The following is an 18,701-nucleotide window of genomic DNA, read 5'->3' on the forward strand; positions in this document are numbered from 1 at the left end:
GAAAAAGGTGGAGAATACAAATTAGACTAAAGCATTATGAGTAAACACTTAAGGATTTGAGATTATTCATTATTTGATACAAAGTCTATCAAATTATATATTAAATAGTTTACTAAACAATGTTGGTTATTTATCATTCCAATTTGGTGATGTAAACCTGACATATTTTTTATATGAAGATAGTCAGTGTTTCCATCAGTCTTATATATATATGTTCTGAGGCACATCATATTACTCTGAATCAACCATTAAGTGATCATTTGTGGTATGAATAAAACAGTTTCACGAAATAAAAAAAAATGATAGAAATACAAAGTAAAAAAAGCAAACATATTTTCTGTTATAGTTCAACTAAATAAAAGATGCAATATCAATATCGAGAACTCGAGATAGAGATACAAAAGAAGGAATTTGGATTCCAAAATTAACTATTTGTATGCACAGTGTCAACGCCCATTCAAGCCTTTTCAAAACATATATATCGATAACATACACCAACATCATCTGTTTTTCCGTCCTTTACTCAGTTTACATATAAAGTAAATTCATGTGGGGGGGGGGGGGGGGCTTATTTAATGATTGATGAATTATTATGTCAGATTGCATCAGGCTGGTCACCAGACATATGGAGTGGAAATTTTTCTCTTTTTTATAACAAGAAAGTTACTTGATGTCTGTGATGTAATCATTAACACTGCATGCACGCCACAAACAGATTGTTTTGATATTGTTACTTATATTTTTATTGTTTGGGTTAACGGTGTACATACATGTGAATAATAGACGTTCAAATATGGCTGTTGCTATAGATGGCAAAACATACGACGTATGTTAGGTAACATAACATATATTTTAAAATTATCTATTAAACAATAGAAAAATCATTTAATTACAAAAATAATGATTGTATGCTTTGGCCGTATGTTAACAAAAAACAATAATTAAGGCCTTATGTTTACAAAAACAATGATTAAATGGTGTAGCCTTATTATTAGTTATTCATTAATTTACCTAGCCGACTTCTTCATGTTCTGTCAAGCAGATAGGCCAAAATGTGATTGATTAGTTGCACTCCTTTGGTTATTTGCTTAACTTTTCCTGAGGTTACATTCTATTGTCGTGCGTATAATGAGTATTTGACCAGTCACTGTTTGTTTTAAAGAATGAAGACAGTCCAAGATAAACCACTGTACAGAGAGGTTATAATTGCTTGTTGTTATGGGCGAGGCCCGTTAAGAGTCTTGCTGTTATATTGTAAAGACAATAGAAAACGTTGTGTCACAATTAAATCAATAGAAATAAATCTCTATGAAAACATAAATGGACGTTTGTATTATTGTGCTCTCTACGAACTATGTTAAAGTAATAACATTTGTTCAATTGCGCTAAAACTGCGGGGGCATACTTAAAATCAACATTTTGGCGACCAGGAGAAATCGTTTTGCAAGTTTGAAGCTTTAATTTAAACTTAACCTCTCATTTTTAACAATGCATCCCTATCTTGGCCTCTGGTGCTTGATTCTTCATTAATCTTTGCTTGACTCAAATGATGTTGTTCAGCCATTGTTTTTAAATCGTTGTCCTGGTTTTGCACAAGAAGAAGTGGTGCGCTGGTGCCCTGCTTTGGGGTGCTTGCCGATACTTGGCGTATGTGTTTTGATTCCAATGACCGAGCCCCATCGACCTCCTCGTCGTTATCATTTTCAAAACGCTGCATCGAAATGAAATATTTATAAACATAATTATCTTTAAAGCCTTAACACTCAATGTTAATAAAAAACAAAAATAGAAGTAACATTAAACAATTCAAGTTTAGGATAATACTTAAGAAAGAGGTGACGGAGAAGAAAAGGAAGGATAGGATTCAATAGAGAATAAGAAGACAAGAAAAAGAAGAAGAAAAATGAAACCGAACAAATAAGGAAAATAAGAGTTATTTCTAAATATTAAAAGAGAATTGAAGGGCAAAACTCCAAAAACTGTTTTCAGACACCCTTGTTGCTATATAGAGTATATTTGTTGGATTCAGTGTACACACCTTTCTTTTCATGAGTTGTCTTATATAAAGGATCTGGCACGAGTTGTCATATCGAACCATGTTTTTTAAAACGAGTTCAGGAATTTTGTTAGTAAGCGAGCCTTTGGTGAGCTTACTAACGAATTTCCTGGACGAGTTTAATAAAATATGGTATGAAATGACAACGAGTGTCAGATCTTTTTTATCAAATGCTTTTAAATAAACAAATTAAATAAATATTTACGCAAACATAATGATAAATCCCGAAAGTTGTTTACATTTTGTGACGCCATTTGACGTTGCAACGTCATTTCAGCAAAATAACAAAATGCGATTGGTCAATCGAACGCAAACTATGCCAATGAAAACGCTTAAAAAGTATATTACACACGTGTTAGATAAACATATTCGTAATGGTTATATTAAATTGGAAACAGGGTATGGCATGTAATAAAATGAAATAAAAATAAATAGCAACACTGAAATCAACACAATTTGCTCAATTTGGGTTTAAGCTTCATTTAATTTTGAGCAATTTTAATTTCTTTGGAAGTATTCTTTCATTTGATCAGATATCTGCCGTCTCCTCATTCGATGTGTCATTTGTCCGTTGGACAACTTGATCAACATTTTCATTGAGAATTTTTTTGAGGCCCTAATGACTGTTTAATATTTACCATGTCTTCTTGGATTGGGACGCCTTGACTTTTTCTAGTTTTTCTCGGGGAGTGTTTGTCTAACGATAGTTTGACACCCTTCGACTTTTTGCTCCTTGGAGCCTGTGAGCTGCCACTGTTGACATGGATGTGTCTGAAACACGGAAATCACACTGCTAGACATAAGGGTTTCGTTCAGATTTCATTTTAAGATATTTTATTCTAATGACAATTAGCTTCAAAACTGTTGAATAACGAATACAAAACCATGCATACACTGTGCTAATGTGACATATGACCAAAATGGGCCTTGACTGCACACCTTTTTAGTAATGGTCCAATAGCTTTTGCAGGGAATGTTTCAGAGGAGTATCATGCAAGTTTATATGCTTGTCTTATCCAATAAAAAAACAATAATTTTTGGTCACTGCCATTTTTTTTAATTACAAAAAGATTTAAGTCGCAATACCTGAACATAATAAGCAAAAGAGTTGAAATTAAGTCAAATAGTGAATACATTAAATTATAACGCAACTTCACTAAATTACGCAAAAATAAGATAAAAAAGAAACACGGATAACTCTTCATGCATCTTTAACTTCAACTTTCAAAAGCGACCAATCAACAAGGGAAAGTAATGAATTTAGTCCTACATGAAAAGCAGTTACAATTGGTACAAAATTCTTTTAGCAATTAAAATCCAGCACTATAGTACAACATGTATTTGTAATTTTTTCTTCCATGGTTTATATGAAGTTTAACACATACATTTTAAGGCATTCAAACCATCTCAACCACTATCAATGAACTGATATACATGTCAGACTGATTGATTTATCGCCTTTGTGTTTTCTATTATGCATCAATTATCAACACACAATTTACAATATTATATTAAATTTGTTGAGCCTTGATAAATCACTAAAAGAAAAAATACAACCACATTAGCACATTCCTTGTCCCAACTAGAAATGTGTCACAAACATAATCATATATATTTGACAGAGAACAAAAAGACAAGGGTCAATATTATCCCAAAACTGGTGGAAGCCAGTTTCTTTCTTAATGATCATGGAAATGTTAACTAGCTGGTAAAGTAAACCATACATCAGAAATACACACGTTTTTTAAATATAAATTCCACTGTTATCCGACCTTCATTTGGTGTACATTTGTCAGAGAAAAACTGTTCACTATCTAAAAACAAGCAATTGATTTATCCAGTATCTACGTTCATTAACCTTGTTACCTCGTTTTTTTACCCAGTTTCAAACTCGGCATAGATCTCATCAGGTCAAATGTTCTAACCAATTTTTATAAAGATTTTACTACTAATGTGATTTCTAGAATATTAACACGGTTTCATTGCAAACATATTCGGAAAACTGCTCCCTTCCCTGGTGGCAATCACAGTTTCTAACAGACCGGAACCATTTTTGACTTGGCCCAGGTATCATAAGAACAAATATTGAGACCAGAAGTTTCTTGAAGATTGCACTCAAATACGACTAACGAGTGTCAACTAGCTTTTAAAGCCATAAAAGGAAACTGCCCCTCCCCCTGGTTTCCATGTTGTAAGGGAAACAAAACCATTTAAAACTCAGCGTTTATAAAATGAGTTCTCGAGTGTTAACACGCTTTTTCCTTAATTTGACCTAGTAGCCACTTTTCAACCTCACGTGACCCAGTTTCTAACTCAGCCAAGATATCATTTGAACAAATCCCCTGAACAAGTTTCATGAAGATCGGACAAAATATATGGCCTCTAGAGCAATAACAAGCAAATATTGAAGACTCATGGATGGACGATAAACGAGGGACAAAAGGCAAACACAAAAACTCAAAATGCGCATGTTGTGCTCAGATGAGTTAAAAATGAACATAATTCCTCAGTTTGTCTTAGCCAAACTTTCTTTCTATTAGATCATCTACACATTAATGTCATTCAGCTGTAAGTCAGAGCAATATCCACCCAATAATAACAGGCCTATCTACAGACAGAAAAAGTTTTTACTATAGCCATGAAAGGAAAACTGACCAGCCTCCTTATGGCCATGTTTTCCAACAAACCTGAATCATTTGCTAATTCAGCCATGATTTCACTAGAACAAATATTATAGGTACGCATCTTCTGATCAAGTTTCATAAAGATAGCAAATAATGTGGACCTTGTTGTTTAACAGGTAAATTTTGACAATTAATGATGGACGATGAACGATGGACAAAAAAGTGATTACACAAGTTCATTAGGAGTACGTTTTGATAAGAAGAGCCAATACAAAAGATAAATGTATCAGGCTAGACTCTGGAAAATGTAAGGCAAGAATAGCAAAGGTATCATAAAAAATAAACATAAGTTTAATTAAAGTATTAGGAAAATATCATCAAAAGTATCACAAAAGTATCTGGGCAGAAACATGGAATTATCAATGAAGTATTCCTAGCAATATTATTGGCCACCATGCCAATTACAAACCTTTTTTTCCGTCTGCTTTCCTCGTCATCCAGATTGTCTTCGAAATCCAAATCTTTATTGGTTTCCGACTGAGTCATGCTGCCCAATGAGCGCTTAGGAGGACTTGCTGGAGTTGGGTTAGGGGCGTTATTGGAATGAGCAGAAGAGGGCACCACTGCTGGAGTCTGAAAATGTAACATGAATAATTGAGTAATTGCGTTAGTTGTTTGAGTATAAAGGGTTGACTACTCTTGTTTGTCTGTATCAGGGTATTGACACACATTTATCTTTTAATAAATACTAATCCAGTCAAGACTGTGAGATCTTTTAAGGTCACCATGTCGTTGTTTATATGGTGTCCGCCTAGCAGACAGGATGTCACGGGTTTGATAACCTTAGTGGGAGCGTTCTTTAGATCTCCCTCATATACACTTAGTACTGGTTCTAGGTTCCGAAAACGGACTCAAGAGTTTTAATAAGCCATCGGCTTTCGATGCAATCAATCTCAAACATAAATAGGTGAGAGAGGTTAAGTGTGGGTGATAATTTGTGATGATTGAGTGAGTTAAATTACTAACATTGCATGCTTTTTGTTTGAGATGTTTTCAGAATCATATATGTGATTTTAAATTATTTCTGAACAGCGGATCACTTCTTTCTGAAACCTTGTAATTGGTGGATGGCCTTTTCCATGTAACAATATTCTTTATAGTCTATATTTTGTCACTGGTGAGAAAATTTTTAGTCGTTTGCTTTCGAACAACTAAGGTTTATTTCAAGTTTGCCAGCCAGATTTGTTAGAGACCCAAAACGCGAGAAAGACTCCGCGGCGCTGTTTCAGTTCTTGAACTACAATCATTTACAAAATGAAAAATAATGTGATGATCATGTTAAATTGAATAATTGTGAATGGATCCTTAATAGAAAAAGTAAAAAAAACACACCATTTTTTTAACATTAAGTGTCGCGGAAGAGAGAGTTTATGAATGATTAAAGTAGTCTATCATGCGCCTTTTGCGTAAGTTGGTTGATAGCGTTCAACTGATTTCTGGTAGAACAGCAGGGGGAAGGGGGGGGGGGGTATCTGATAAGGCTGGGGAATCTGTAGAAGGACTTTAAAATAAACTTTTAAATACATTCATACTGTACATGTGCGCATGCGGCTTTTAGTAACCAACCTTAGTAACAGCCGATTCTTTTTCAGATCAATGGAAGAAAAATCCAGTTCTGTTGTACTAAGTGATCAATAAAACCATATTTCATTGTGTAAAGCAAAAAAAAATATAAAAAGGAACATTCTTTGTTTTAATATTCATATAAATTCCATTCATTATTGTTTCATCATGATAAGTTAAACGCAGTTTATTGGCAAAATTCGTTACATTCAGAAATAATTTATCCATGTCGCTAAATCTCAACAGAAAACAACACAACTGATTGTTTTTTTTATCGTTTATGATATTATTGCGTGTGATTTATGTTTAAATGATACTTCGCATTTTGACTTGGTACTAAAGTGTCCTGGGAAGACATAATGGGCTCTCGATAGACGTTACTAACACAGTATTGCTTTCAAGACGAGGAAACAAAAACAACCGAAAAAATATAATGTCATGATAAGACGGAAAGGGTTTCCTTATCTAACAAAAAAAATGTTTGCCGTACTTGAAAGACTGAAAGGCTACCAAAAATTGCCAGTTTGCTATAAATTACACAGTTTGACGTCAATTTTCTACCGAAAAGTATTGTGCTAAGATGTTCCATTTATTAGAAAGAAAGATATTTTTGTAGACCCGCATCATGCGAAAATGAGTATTATGCCATATCTTGCTAGCGTAGCTATGGTTCGGCCTGTGCATCTCTCAGTAGGTCAGGAGAAACCCAATTAGTATATGAAACCTTGCGTGATTTATAGCGGACAGCGAAGCTCCTGACCAGACTGCACAAATGTGCAGACAAAGCTTTAGCTACGATAGCCAACATGCCATTAGACCAATTTTAGCATGACGCGGCTAGAAAAGTATGATGTGAATGTGTCGAAAGAAAACTGCGTGTTAATCAAATATTTGAATACCATATTTTTCGATGGTGGAGAAAGAAACTTATAAAATGCAATGTGAGAACAAAATGATTTGATTTTCCGTGGTATAATTTTTATTTCCGAACATTTTATGTGTTAAAAACACATGCAATTAATAACACGCATTTCATGCGGTGAATTTGCGAAAAACAAGTGAAAACAACAACAACAACAATTTTAACCTTTTTGTTTAATTTAATTATTTAAAACATATTTTTCTACGTTATTTCAAAGTCAGTATATTATATTTTAGCGTTTTCGAATGACAAAATCACTAATGGCGATTGAATCTGTCAGCTGTCAATTGAAGTTGAAAATGTAAAAGAAAAGGGCAATTGCCAAAAAATGTAAGGTTACTCCATAAAAGTTATAGTTTTCATTAGTTTATAAGAACACGGTCAGCAGCTCGAGCGTGCATGTCGCGACCGGGGCGAGAGTCACCCGCATAAGATTTTCTTGAACAGTCCGAAGAATCACTTAGCGGTATAGCAATTGTCTGTAGGTGGATGTGGTTTCACTTCATCATGTGCGGAGGGTCGGGTATTGGAACTTTTGCGGGTAGCTCATTTAATACATTTATAATTAGAATTATGCTGTGGTTCATTCTTTGTTATAGACTCACAGACTTTTCCTTAGCACCAACTTAGATATACGTTTAATTTCTAATTTTTCATCTTTGTGATCATAAGTGGAGCTTGGGTAAATTCCGTATAAAAGTATGAGAGATTGTACATCAATGGCATTTTCCTCCGTGATGTATTTATGTTCAAAATCTCACCACTGTAGACGATGAAAGTAAATTACATTGGTGTTTGCATTTTTCGTTGCCGTTGGATAAGCCTACATTCAAAAGTCGAACTTCATGTCCTGTGACTGTAAGTTATGTTAAATACGTTCAAAGAGCGAACAACTGCAGTGCCTTCAGCGCTTTGATACTATATTGTATTGAATTGCCTTTTTGTAAAATGTACATGTTTTATCTGTGATAATATTATTGTGTTTTACTTTGAAATATTCACGTTGTTGTTATAATTGTTATGTGTTAATTATAAAATGTTTCTTCTTTTATATGATTAAAAATTATATGAACTTTAACCAACATGTGTTATAAATTCACAACCCTGCTACAAATGGCGCTTGCAGTTCTTCATAGAACCTGTTCGTGGGTCCATTGGGTTAAGTTATACACTGGTGATCCCTGTGACTGGAATTGGAGGACAAAATCCAACTTGGCAGGGGAGAATTTCATGGTGCCATAATTAAGCTGGATTGGTGATAAGCTTTGTAAGGGGCCCGGTTAGCTCACTCGGTAGAGAACTCGCCTTGGAAGCTGGAGGTCCCGGGTTCAAGTCCCTGATTTACGGCACACAATTCACCAACCAACATGTCAAAAACATGAGCATAATCCATGTCTGTTATTGAGATATCCACTGTTAATTGAAATTTATTTACAAAACTTACAATATTTGCAAATCAATTGCAATCAACCAATATGAAAACATACCGATGTAACATAAAATGTGTTATTCTCAATTGCTATTCACGTCAGCCTTTTTTTGTTTTAAAAAGGACATTTATCTCATTTTCTGATAAAGATAACAAAGAATTATATAGTATTTTATGAAACATAAGAGACTTCAAAATACCGTGGACATTGAATAGCTTTTCATGTCATGAAAACTGTCCATTGTCAAAGTTACCCACATAAGAAAATCCCCTTGTTACACGAAATCACTGAAATCATTGGGTGTTATACTGTTACAACTCTACATAAAACAAGACTATTGCTAAGTAGCATATGTCCCCTACCGGCTCCACCATTTTCAGAATGTTATTATTATATATATATATATATTTTTTTTTTCCATAGCAACCAGAATTTTTGACGCAGGAAGAAAATGAAATGACGTGCATGATGTCAATATTGCCATCTATCCATGTTTCAAGTTTCATGAAAAATATAAAGAACTTTTAAAGTTATCGCAAGATCCAGAAAAATGTGACAGACTGACGGACTGACAGACTGACAGTCACACAGAGCGCAAACCATAAGTCTTCTCCAGTTAAACCGGAAGGGGAAATCAAGAGATTGCCAAGCACTATTGGTCCCTACCGGTGAAACTCCACCATTGTCAGATTTTTTTATTTGTTGCCATAGCAACCAGAATTCTTGACGAACGAACAAAATGAAATGACGTGCATAATCTCCATATTGCCACCTATCCATGTTTCAAGTGTCATGAAAAATATAAAGAACTTTTAAAGTTATCGCAGGATCCAGAAAAGTGTGACAGACAGACTGACAGACTGACTGACAGACAGACTGACGGACAGAGCGCAAACCATAAGTTCCCTCCGGTAGGGGACAATTACATACAGTTGTGATTACCTGGGTGCACATTAAGGGGGCAGGTGTAGACGTGGTAACTGTTTTAGGCGGGTTTAATGTGGTTGACTGTGCCACTTGTGTAGGCAGATTTACTTGGGTAAGCCCTGACACTTTTTTAGGCGGCACATCAGTGTTGAGGGCTTCTGTGGTGTTTTTTGGTTCGCTACCGGTATACGTCATGTCAATCTCTTTTCTAGTCTTCCAATACAGGGAACGAATCATTTCCTCCATCTTTCCCAGATTTCCTGCAAATGTTATTAGGATTCAACAAAATAGTAATTTATTATAAGTTTGTTACTAATTATATCTGCATTATGGATTCCTTAAAGTTCTTTACTTAACTTTAAAATGTCATATAATTTTTTTAAATATACTCATTACTGTAGAATTGTGTCATGCGCCATGATGTAAATAGGTGGAGAATACCAACTAGGCTAAAGCATTATGAGTAAACACTTGATGTTTTGAGAATATCCATTATTTGATGCAAAGTCTATCAACTTATACATGTATATTAAAAAATTTCACTAGCAAATTGTGGTTATTTATCATTCAAATTCGCTGATGTATAACTGACATATGTTTATATATAAAAGATAGTCAGTGTTTACATCAGTCAAATATTTATCTGTTTTGAGGTACATCATATTACTCAGAATCATCCATTATGTGATCATTTTTGGTATGAATGAGTCAGTTTCACAAAATAAACACTTTCATAGAAATAAAAAGCAAAACAAAACAACAACAACAACAGTTAACATGTTTTGCATTACATTTCAAATAAATAAAAGCTGCAATATCAATAACAATAACTCGAGATAGTGATGCAAAAGAAGGAATTGGGATTCTAACATTATTTTTAAACTATTTTTATGTACAGTGTCAACGCCCATTTAAACCTTTTCAAAACAGTTAGATTGATAGCATTCACTAACATTATCTGTTTTTTTTCCAGCACGTCCTTTACTCAGTTTACATATTAAGTAAATTGGGGGCTTATTCAATCATTCAGTGAATTATTATGTCTGATTGTATTAGTTTTGTCACCAGACTTATGAAGTGGACATTTTACACATCTTTATTACAAGAAAAAAACTTTTTGCCTGTGATGTAATCTTCAACACTGCATGCATGTCACGGGTTGTAGTGATATAGCAACTTGTAATTGAGCACAGCAACGTCAGTCAATAAGATTTAGTTTAATATGTTCAAACTAACTTTGAATATAACCTATATTTTTATTGTTTGCAAATGAGTTAACGGTGTACATAAATATGAATAAAAGATGTGCAAATATGGTGTTTACTATACATGGAAAAACATACGTCATATGTTATAACATAATGATGTTCATTTGCACTATAACTGCATACTTTAATAACAACATTTTGGAGACCAGGAGAAATCGTTTTGCAAGTTTAAAATATTTTTTTTAACTAACCCCTCATTTTTAACAGTTCTGGGCTTTCTGTTCTTGATTGCTTATTAGTCTGTCCCTTCTGTGCCTCAATGTATTTGGAAACTTCATTAATCTCTGCTTGGCTCAAATGCTGCTGAGCAGCCAATCTTTTCAAACTGTTGTCCTGGTTCTGCATCAGAGGAAGTGGCGTGCTGGTGTCCTGCTTTGGGGTGCTTGCTGATACTTGGCGTATGTGTTTTGATTCCAGTGACCGAGCCCTATCGATTTTCTCGTTGTTATCATCCTCAAAAAGCTGTATTCAAATGAAATATTTATAAACATATCTATGCTTTAAAGCCTTAGAGCTCAATGTAAATAAAAAGGATGTAAATTAAATAATTGAAATAAAGGAATATGCTAAACAAAAAGGTGTCAAAGAAGCAAAGGCAGGATTAGAAACTGAAGATACATGATAAAAAATAAGAAAAGAAAAAGGACAAATCCGAAATGGAACAAATAAGGAAAATAAGATTTGTAAGTAAAAGCTTAAAGGAGCTTAATCAATACATTATATTTTAATTTCATGCTTTTGGACAGTACATAAAGTTGCTCAAATTTTTGTTTAAGCGTCAGTTAATATTGTGAATTTAAGTACATTTGGAGATCATAATGCAGTGAATTTTTACCATTTCAATGCCCGTTTTATAGGGAAATAAAAAACACTCTAAATGCTGACTCCTTATGGGTAAGAACGTTATTTTAAAATAGCATGATTAATGACTCAGTTACAGTCCAGATTAGCTGTATTATGGCAGAATTCGAACATGAACTGTAAGCGCATTTTTGAGCTTTGAGGTAGGGAGAGTTTTACACATTACAAGTTGTATTATGAGGGATTGCATTTGTGCTTAGTTATTTTAAATACATCAATATTTGGTAAAATTAGGGCTGATGCAGTCATTTATATACGGTAGCCGATATATGGCAAAATGTTGATTTGTTAGTTTGAATTTGACCATTGAGGTAGGGCGACAGGACATAGGACACATTATTTTATGCTTTCCGGTGATTTATAGAGAAATATCAGTGAAATAAAACTGGTATTTCACTGTTTTAAACAGTGAAAAATAACAGTGAAAAATAACGATATTTTTCACTGTTTAACTGTGAAATGACCTCATTTTTCGACGAAATGACGTCATATATCCAGTAATATTATCCAGTTAAACTCTTTTGCAATGTAAATAAACGGTGCAAAAATATAAAATAAAAATAAAATGTGTTGGATTCGATGGAATATCGATTTTAATTCACTCGTGATCATAAAAAATACATATGTTCACTCGTGGCTGGGCCACTCGTGAAAATATTATTTCATATCCTCACTCGTGAAATAAAAACGATATTTCATCGAAGCCAACAAATATCCTATATTTATCTTATAATGATATCATTTGTCCCATGTTATTTTATAATCCATCAATATTTGGCCGAGTTAAGGCAGAGACAGGAATTTTCAAGCTGTTTTATGTTAACTTTTGACCTTTAAACTCTATATTGGACCTTGACCTTTGAAGTATGACAATGCCTGTTCAACATGTCACGTTGTCTTAAAATGGTGGATGTCTGTGGCGAGTTATTTAAAATTCCACCAATATACGGCAACGTTTTGTCTAAAACAGTTAACTTTGCATAAGCAGACAGCTTGAATATGCAGCAGTTTCTTCGTAAGAAAGGTTCTATCAAATCAAAACCCAAGTGTTGACCCTTTATGGACAGCGAATACATGTCAATGGTATGATTCTTAGAAGTTCTGTAACTTACAAAATAGCCAACACCTACTGTGAAGCTTACCAGCAAAATTAGACAATAACACACAGCAAAGCTCGGCCGTACGTCTATAATAGGCCCGCTTCTGACATAGCGGCCCGATGGCCTTTTGCGCGATTTTATCGTGAGCTTGCTTAGAATGTAGTCAAATCATCACATTTAAAATTTTAAATCCAAATGTTTACTCATAACAGAGATATTCAAGTTTGAAAAGTGTTGCATTAAAAAAAGTCTTTGTGTGTAATGAAACAAGTGGAACTATGATACTTAAATCAAAATCTCGTTCCCATGGATGTTTTTAATGACATTGTAAACAGATTTTGTCATTTTTTTTCAAATGTCATTACATATGATTGTTTATAATTCTTTAATGTTTTTTAATAGATTTAGCTTCATACTAAGAACAAAGTCCCAAAGTCGCTCACCTGAGATACAAAGGAACTGACCTGGGGCGGTATTCTGAAACTTTCTTAGACAAAATATTCGCTAAGAATTCACGTTTTTTCTAAGTATTTTACTATAACTGTAATATTTTCTTAGTTTTTGTCTAAGAAACGTTCTAATCTCTTAGAATTTTCTAAGAGTTGCCAAATTTTACTAAAAAAGTTAGAAACCTCAACACCTGTCTTAAACTTATAGAATTTTCTTAGATAAAATTTGTATCGGCCATTTTGTGTTGATTCATAAAAACAAATATCGAATTTCACGTCGAACCATCACAGGTAAGTTAAATTTTAACATTGGTAAATAATGTTTACATTTTAAATGAGTGAAAGGCAACTAATTACGAAACATAAATACCCATCTTCGAAAGTTTACCCCCGCAAATGTGTGTACACAATTTATTTAATATATTTTGACAGTATTTATTTATTATTATCATTCAATTTAATAGTATTTCGAAACATTCACTTCCCCTCTTATACAAAATACGACACTGTTGAGTGACGAAACCTCCGTAGATACAGTAACTTTCCATCATAACAAATATGGCGGACGTGTCAGTTACGGTACATTTTGGAAAACTTCAAATGAACGTTTTCTATGTAAATAGGTACATAACGATGGAAAAGCGCATCATTTATGTTGCTTTGTGGTTTAATGCTCATAATTGTATAACACTGTATGGATTTAGAATTGGTAACATTTATTAAATTGGAGAAAGTGTAATCAAATGTCAATTTAATACCATTTTAACTTTTATACTGATTTGAAAGAAAAACATGATAGTATTTCTTTGGTTTCTATTTTAAGTTATTGTCATCCTAACGTTGTTTACATTGTTGAAATGTTCATATTTTATTTGTAGCCGGATGGTGAATTGCCATTTTTACATACGTATTGCCTTTGAAATGAACTTTGGTTTGTAAAAATCAAATAAGCCTTTAAGCATCAATACCTGACCCGACGAATGATACCCGCCCTAATAAAGCAATTAGCAACCCAATGCATCACACTATCATGTGTTCATGATTATTTTTTCCCCAAATGTATACGCTGATGTTAATTGACATTTTATTATTACAAAATGTTTCTAATATTATTATTTGTGTATTTTTCTTACACAAAATATAAATGAATATAAACCTTGTTTATTTATTGACTTGTAGATATGAACGAAAGGCTGGACACATTTGAGAACCTCACGAACATTGAGGTTGTAAGAAGATATCGGTTAGATAAGGATGGCATCGATCGCCTTAATCAAGAATATGGTGAACGTTTATCACCTAAAACACTTGGGCCAAAGAATGTCTCTTCTTTAGAGAAAATCCTTATCACCCTACGCTATTTTGCTCCGGTGATTTCCAGATAAATGATGGTAACATTCATAATTTGTCGCAGCCATCAGTGTCAAGGGCTGTGACACAGTTCACTGAGATGCTCGCTAGCAGGGAAACTACATCAAGATTTATATTGTTCCCTCTAAATATGCATGATGTCAGCAGGGTAAAGACGGATTTCCAAGGCATAGCCAACTTTCCAAATGTTGTTGGCGTTGTGGATGGCACTCAAGTGCAGATGTGCAGGATGCATATGTCAATAGAATGGGATATCATTCTATCAATACCCAGGTAAAAAAATAGTAATATACATTTATTCTTAACACATATAGAAGCCTAACTGCCTACATTCATACATAGTTATCCAAATTTCATTATGCACCCATGCATTTGTATACAGGATTTCTTTTAAAAACTATGATTCCAGTGATTTATCTTATGTAAATGATGCATTTTACATTGACGTACATAGTTCCATTGGTAAACAAGAGCTGTCTCCAGAGGATGACATATGCCCCCCGCAAAACGCTTTGATAGAAACTATTTGCATTTTTTGAAACCTAAACGCAGATTTAGAAACCTTAACGCGGACCCTAATTTCAAGGTCAGGGTCAAAGGGGTCAAAATATTTGTGCCTATATGATCACTCGTGAAATAAAATCGATATTCCATCGAATCCAACAAATATCCTCTATATATTGTGAAATAAAACAATAACAGGTAATGGTGAGTGTTATTGTATGTATGTTTACAACTCAACCCATGGCAAAATATAAGACTTTAAGTTAATGAGGTGTTTCAATACAATTAATAATAAATACAGTATTTATATAGTGCAATAATATCAAACAATGATTCTAATTTAAAAAGTATTATCAGAAAAATGAGACACGTTCTGAGAAAACTGGGCTTAATGCATGTGCGTATAGTGTCATCCCAGATTAGCCTGTGGAGTCCGCACAGGCTATTCAGGGACGACACTTTCCGCCTTAACTGGATTTTCGTGTAGAAAATCGTGTAGACTTCCTTCAAACGAAAAATACCATAAAAGCGGAAAGTGTCGTCCCTGATTAGCTTGTGCGGACTGCACAGGCTAATCTGAGATGACACTTTACCCACATGCATTAAGCCCAGTTTTCTCAGAAAGCGTCTCAAATAATTTTGCTGGATTTTATTAAATGTATATTTGATATCACAGAGCTCACATAATAACAAGATCAAAAGTCGAAAGGGGAATAGGCCAACTGAAAAGAAGATGGGGAGTGCTGCATGGCGAAATTCGTTTGAAACCTGAAAAGGCTTGCCAGTAAGTAATTAATTTATTTCCCAAAAACAAAACATTATTTTTAGTTTCATGGAAGTCCCTCATTACCGAAAATCAAGTTAAGGCGGAAAGTGTTGTCCCTGATTAGCCTGTGCGGACTGCACTGGCTAATCTGGGACGACACTTTTGCTCATGCATTATGCCTAGTTTTCTCAGAACAAGACACATATAATTGTATGTGTTAGGAAATGTTTTCAAACAAAATGCAGATATTTCATGTGAACAAAAGTGTTTTCATTGTAAAAAATAAATTAAATTTTCATTACAACAAATGCTATTTTGAAAAGTTTTGAATTTTTTCTATAGACTAAGGATTTTGATATTAACTAAAATAAAAGCTTATGATCAAAATGAAAATTAAACATGTATGGTGACATCACCTCGAGTTGGTCATTGTCGTGACAGCTGCAGTGACACCTGACAAAGACAATTCATTTGTCATACTTTGACATATGTACAAGACTGAGCAAATAAATGTACTTTGGGTTATAGAGTTAATTTATTATCATTCAATAAGTGGAGAAGTGTTAATCTTTTTGATACCCTTTGTTGTAAAAAAATATTTTGTACAAAGTAACAATGGTATTTACTATTTTTTTTACAATGAGTTATTCTTTTGTTTGATTGATAGGGGTAGAGTGGGGACGGGTACTGGTAAGACTGGTGTAGATTTTTGTTTAAACAACCTTCTAAAATAAATATTTTTATTATTTATAAGACCTAATGGATGTGTGGTTAAAATTATGTAACCACATTTATGAATTCTTTTTATGTCCCCCACTATAGTAGTGGGGGACATATTGTTTTTGCCCTGTCTGTTGGTCTGTCTGTCTGTTTGCGCCAACTTTAACATTTTGCAATAACTTTTGCTATATTGAAGATAGTAACTTCATATTTGGCATGCATGTGTATCTCATGAAGCTGCACATTTTGAGTGGTGAAAGGTCAAGGTCATCTTTCAAGGTCAGAAGTCAAATAAATGTGGCCCTTATCGCTTATTTTATAAATACTTTTGCAATATTGAAGATAGCAACTTGATATTTGGCATGCAAGTGCATGTCATGGAGCTGCACATTTTGAGTGGTGAAAGGTCAAGGTCAATGTCATCCTTCAAGGTCAGAGATCAAATATATGTGGCCCAAATCGCTTATTTTATGAATACTTTTGCAATATTGAAGATAGCAACTTGATATTTGGCATGCATGTGTATCTCATGGAGCTGCACATTTTGAGTGGTGAAAGGTCAAGGTCATCCTTCACAATGTCAAAGTCATCCTACAAGGTCAAACATCATATAGGGGGACATTGTGTTTCACAAACACATCTTGTTCAATCATAAATGAGTTTTATTTTTGATTTATTTTAAACTTGTTACCTCAGTGTAATGACTATTCAAACAACTAAATTTTTGAAGGTGTATTGTTACACCATTACCAATAGGTTTTTACTTTACAACAAAATTAAACAAAAGCAACATTGTTAAAAATGACATGATAGTCTCAATTTTTTTGATACTTTACATGAAGAGGACTTTATTTTCAAAGTGATATATAAGGCATATGAACAAAACAATGAGTACTTATTTTAACGGTATTAAAGCATTAACATTTATAATATTCTTTTCCTTATATATTTGTTTATTTCTATTCTCATTTTGCAATTAATTGATGACTACCCGAGGCTGTTTGCTATAAACACTGTATTATGCAATAAAGAATATGGTATGGTATGGTACCTGTCAATGCACGGTCTCTTATGTAATCTGTATAAATGAGACGGTGCTTGGCAACCATGTTTAGCCACTTTTTTTCCAGCTTTTCTGCCGTCCTGTTTTTAGTTGCTTTTTGATTGAACTTAGTTTAAACCATCTCCCACATCTGCTTGTTTGTTTGACTTGTTATTCCAGTTATTAAATACATAACTTGTATTCATTAAACAATCACTTACTATGTACATAGCTTTGATTGCTTTATATTGGCTTAACCGGTATATGTAGCAACTAATGCAAATAAATTGGTGTCAAGATTTCAATAGTTGTTTTATTATTATAATGATAATTCAAAAATAAATTTATGGTGAGATTATCATGCATTTTAACCAGTTGTGTTCATACAGAGACTCAATGAGAGAATGGGAACAAGCATATTTTTGCATCAAACTATACTTTCCATTACTCCAACAAAGTCATGGTTTTTAAGTTTTTCTAGCTTTGTTCTTTTGAATGCGTAATAGCTTTTATGAGTAGACATACAGCTCAGGCTCAGTAGCTGGGAGTTTGATTATTGCAAATTCTTTTACCTAGGATGAAATATTTTTATACAGTTTATTGTCAAAAATGTACAGATACAACTGTATGTTCAATGGTGAAATTGAAATTGCCAAAATCTGCTAGACACAAAACAACATTCACTATAATTTGGTTACCTTCAGTGAATCTATGTCGTATCAGATCATGGTTACTCAATCCATGCAAAAACGCAATACCACAGTCTTCCGCCATTAAATTGCATAAGATGATGCAGTCGTCTAGCGAAAATTTATGTTCCCTCTCCTTTTTATTTGACGCCATTGTATTTGTCAAACACGTCGCCTGTTTACATTCCGTGGGAAATTTTCTATTTTTAGAAACAGGAATTCCAATTCTTGACGAAGGTGAATGGTTATAAAATGACATAATTATGAAATAAATATAGAATCACATTATTCCAAACATACCATTATGCAACCATCCGTTTTCTGTTCAGACTTGACACATTTTATTGCT

The 18,701-nt window shown here is 33.6% G+C and overlaps 1 protein-coding gene and 1 long non-coding RNA gene across 4 annotated transcripts in view; one reads left to right on the forward strand and one right to left on the reverse strand.

Annotated features, from left to right (window-relative positions):
- The window catches only part of LOC127876222 (uncharacterized), a 44,019-nt gene that overhangs the window by 20,973 nt on the left and 4,345 nt on the right, over nt 1-18,701 (reverse strand). For both annotated transcript variants that reach the window (XM_052421274.1, XM_052421273.1), the window contains exons 3-7: nt 11,042-11,312; nt 9,598-9,842; nt 5,150-5,313; nt 2,695-2,827; nt 1,474-1,711 (exon numbers count right to left, since the gene is read on the reverse strand). In XM_052421274.1, coding sequence (XP_052277234.1) covers nt 1,474-1,711; nt 2,695-2,827; nt 5,150-5,313; nt 9,598-9,842; nt 11,042-11,312 — 1,051 coding nt within the window. The remainder of the gene's footprint in view (nt 1-1,473; nt 1,712-2,694; nt 2,828-5,149; nt 5,314-9,597; nt 9,843-11,041; nt 11,313-18,701) is intronic.
- LOC127876225 (uncharacterized) lies at nt 13,786-17,962 on the forward strand. Of its 2 annotated transcripts, XR_008047743.1 has the most exons (4): nt 13,786-13,883; nt 14,440-14,904; nt 15,812-15,919; nt 16,569-17,962. It is a non-coding gene; the product is annotated as an uncharacterized LOC127876225 (long non-coding RNA). The 2 variants fall into 2 exon arrangements; XR_008047742.1 differs by having other exon boundaries at nt 15,812-17,962.

The sequence above is a fragment of the Dreissena polymorpha genome, chromosome 4 (assembly GCF_020536995.1).
Source record: "Dreissena polymorpha isolate Duluth1 chromosome 4, UMN_Dpol_1.0, whole genome shotgun sequence".
Lineage (NCBI taxonomy): Eukaryota > Metazoa > Mollusca > Bivalvia > Myida > Dreissenidae > Dreissena > Dreissena polymorpha.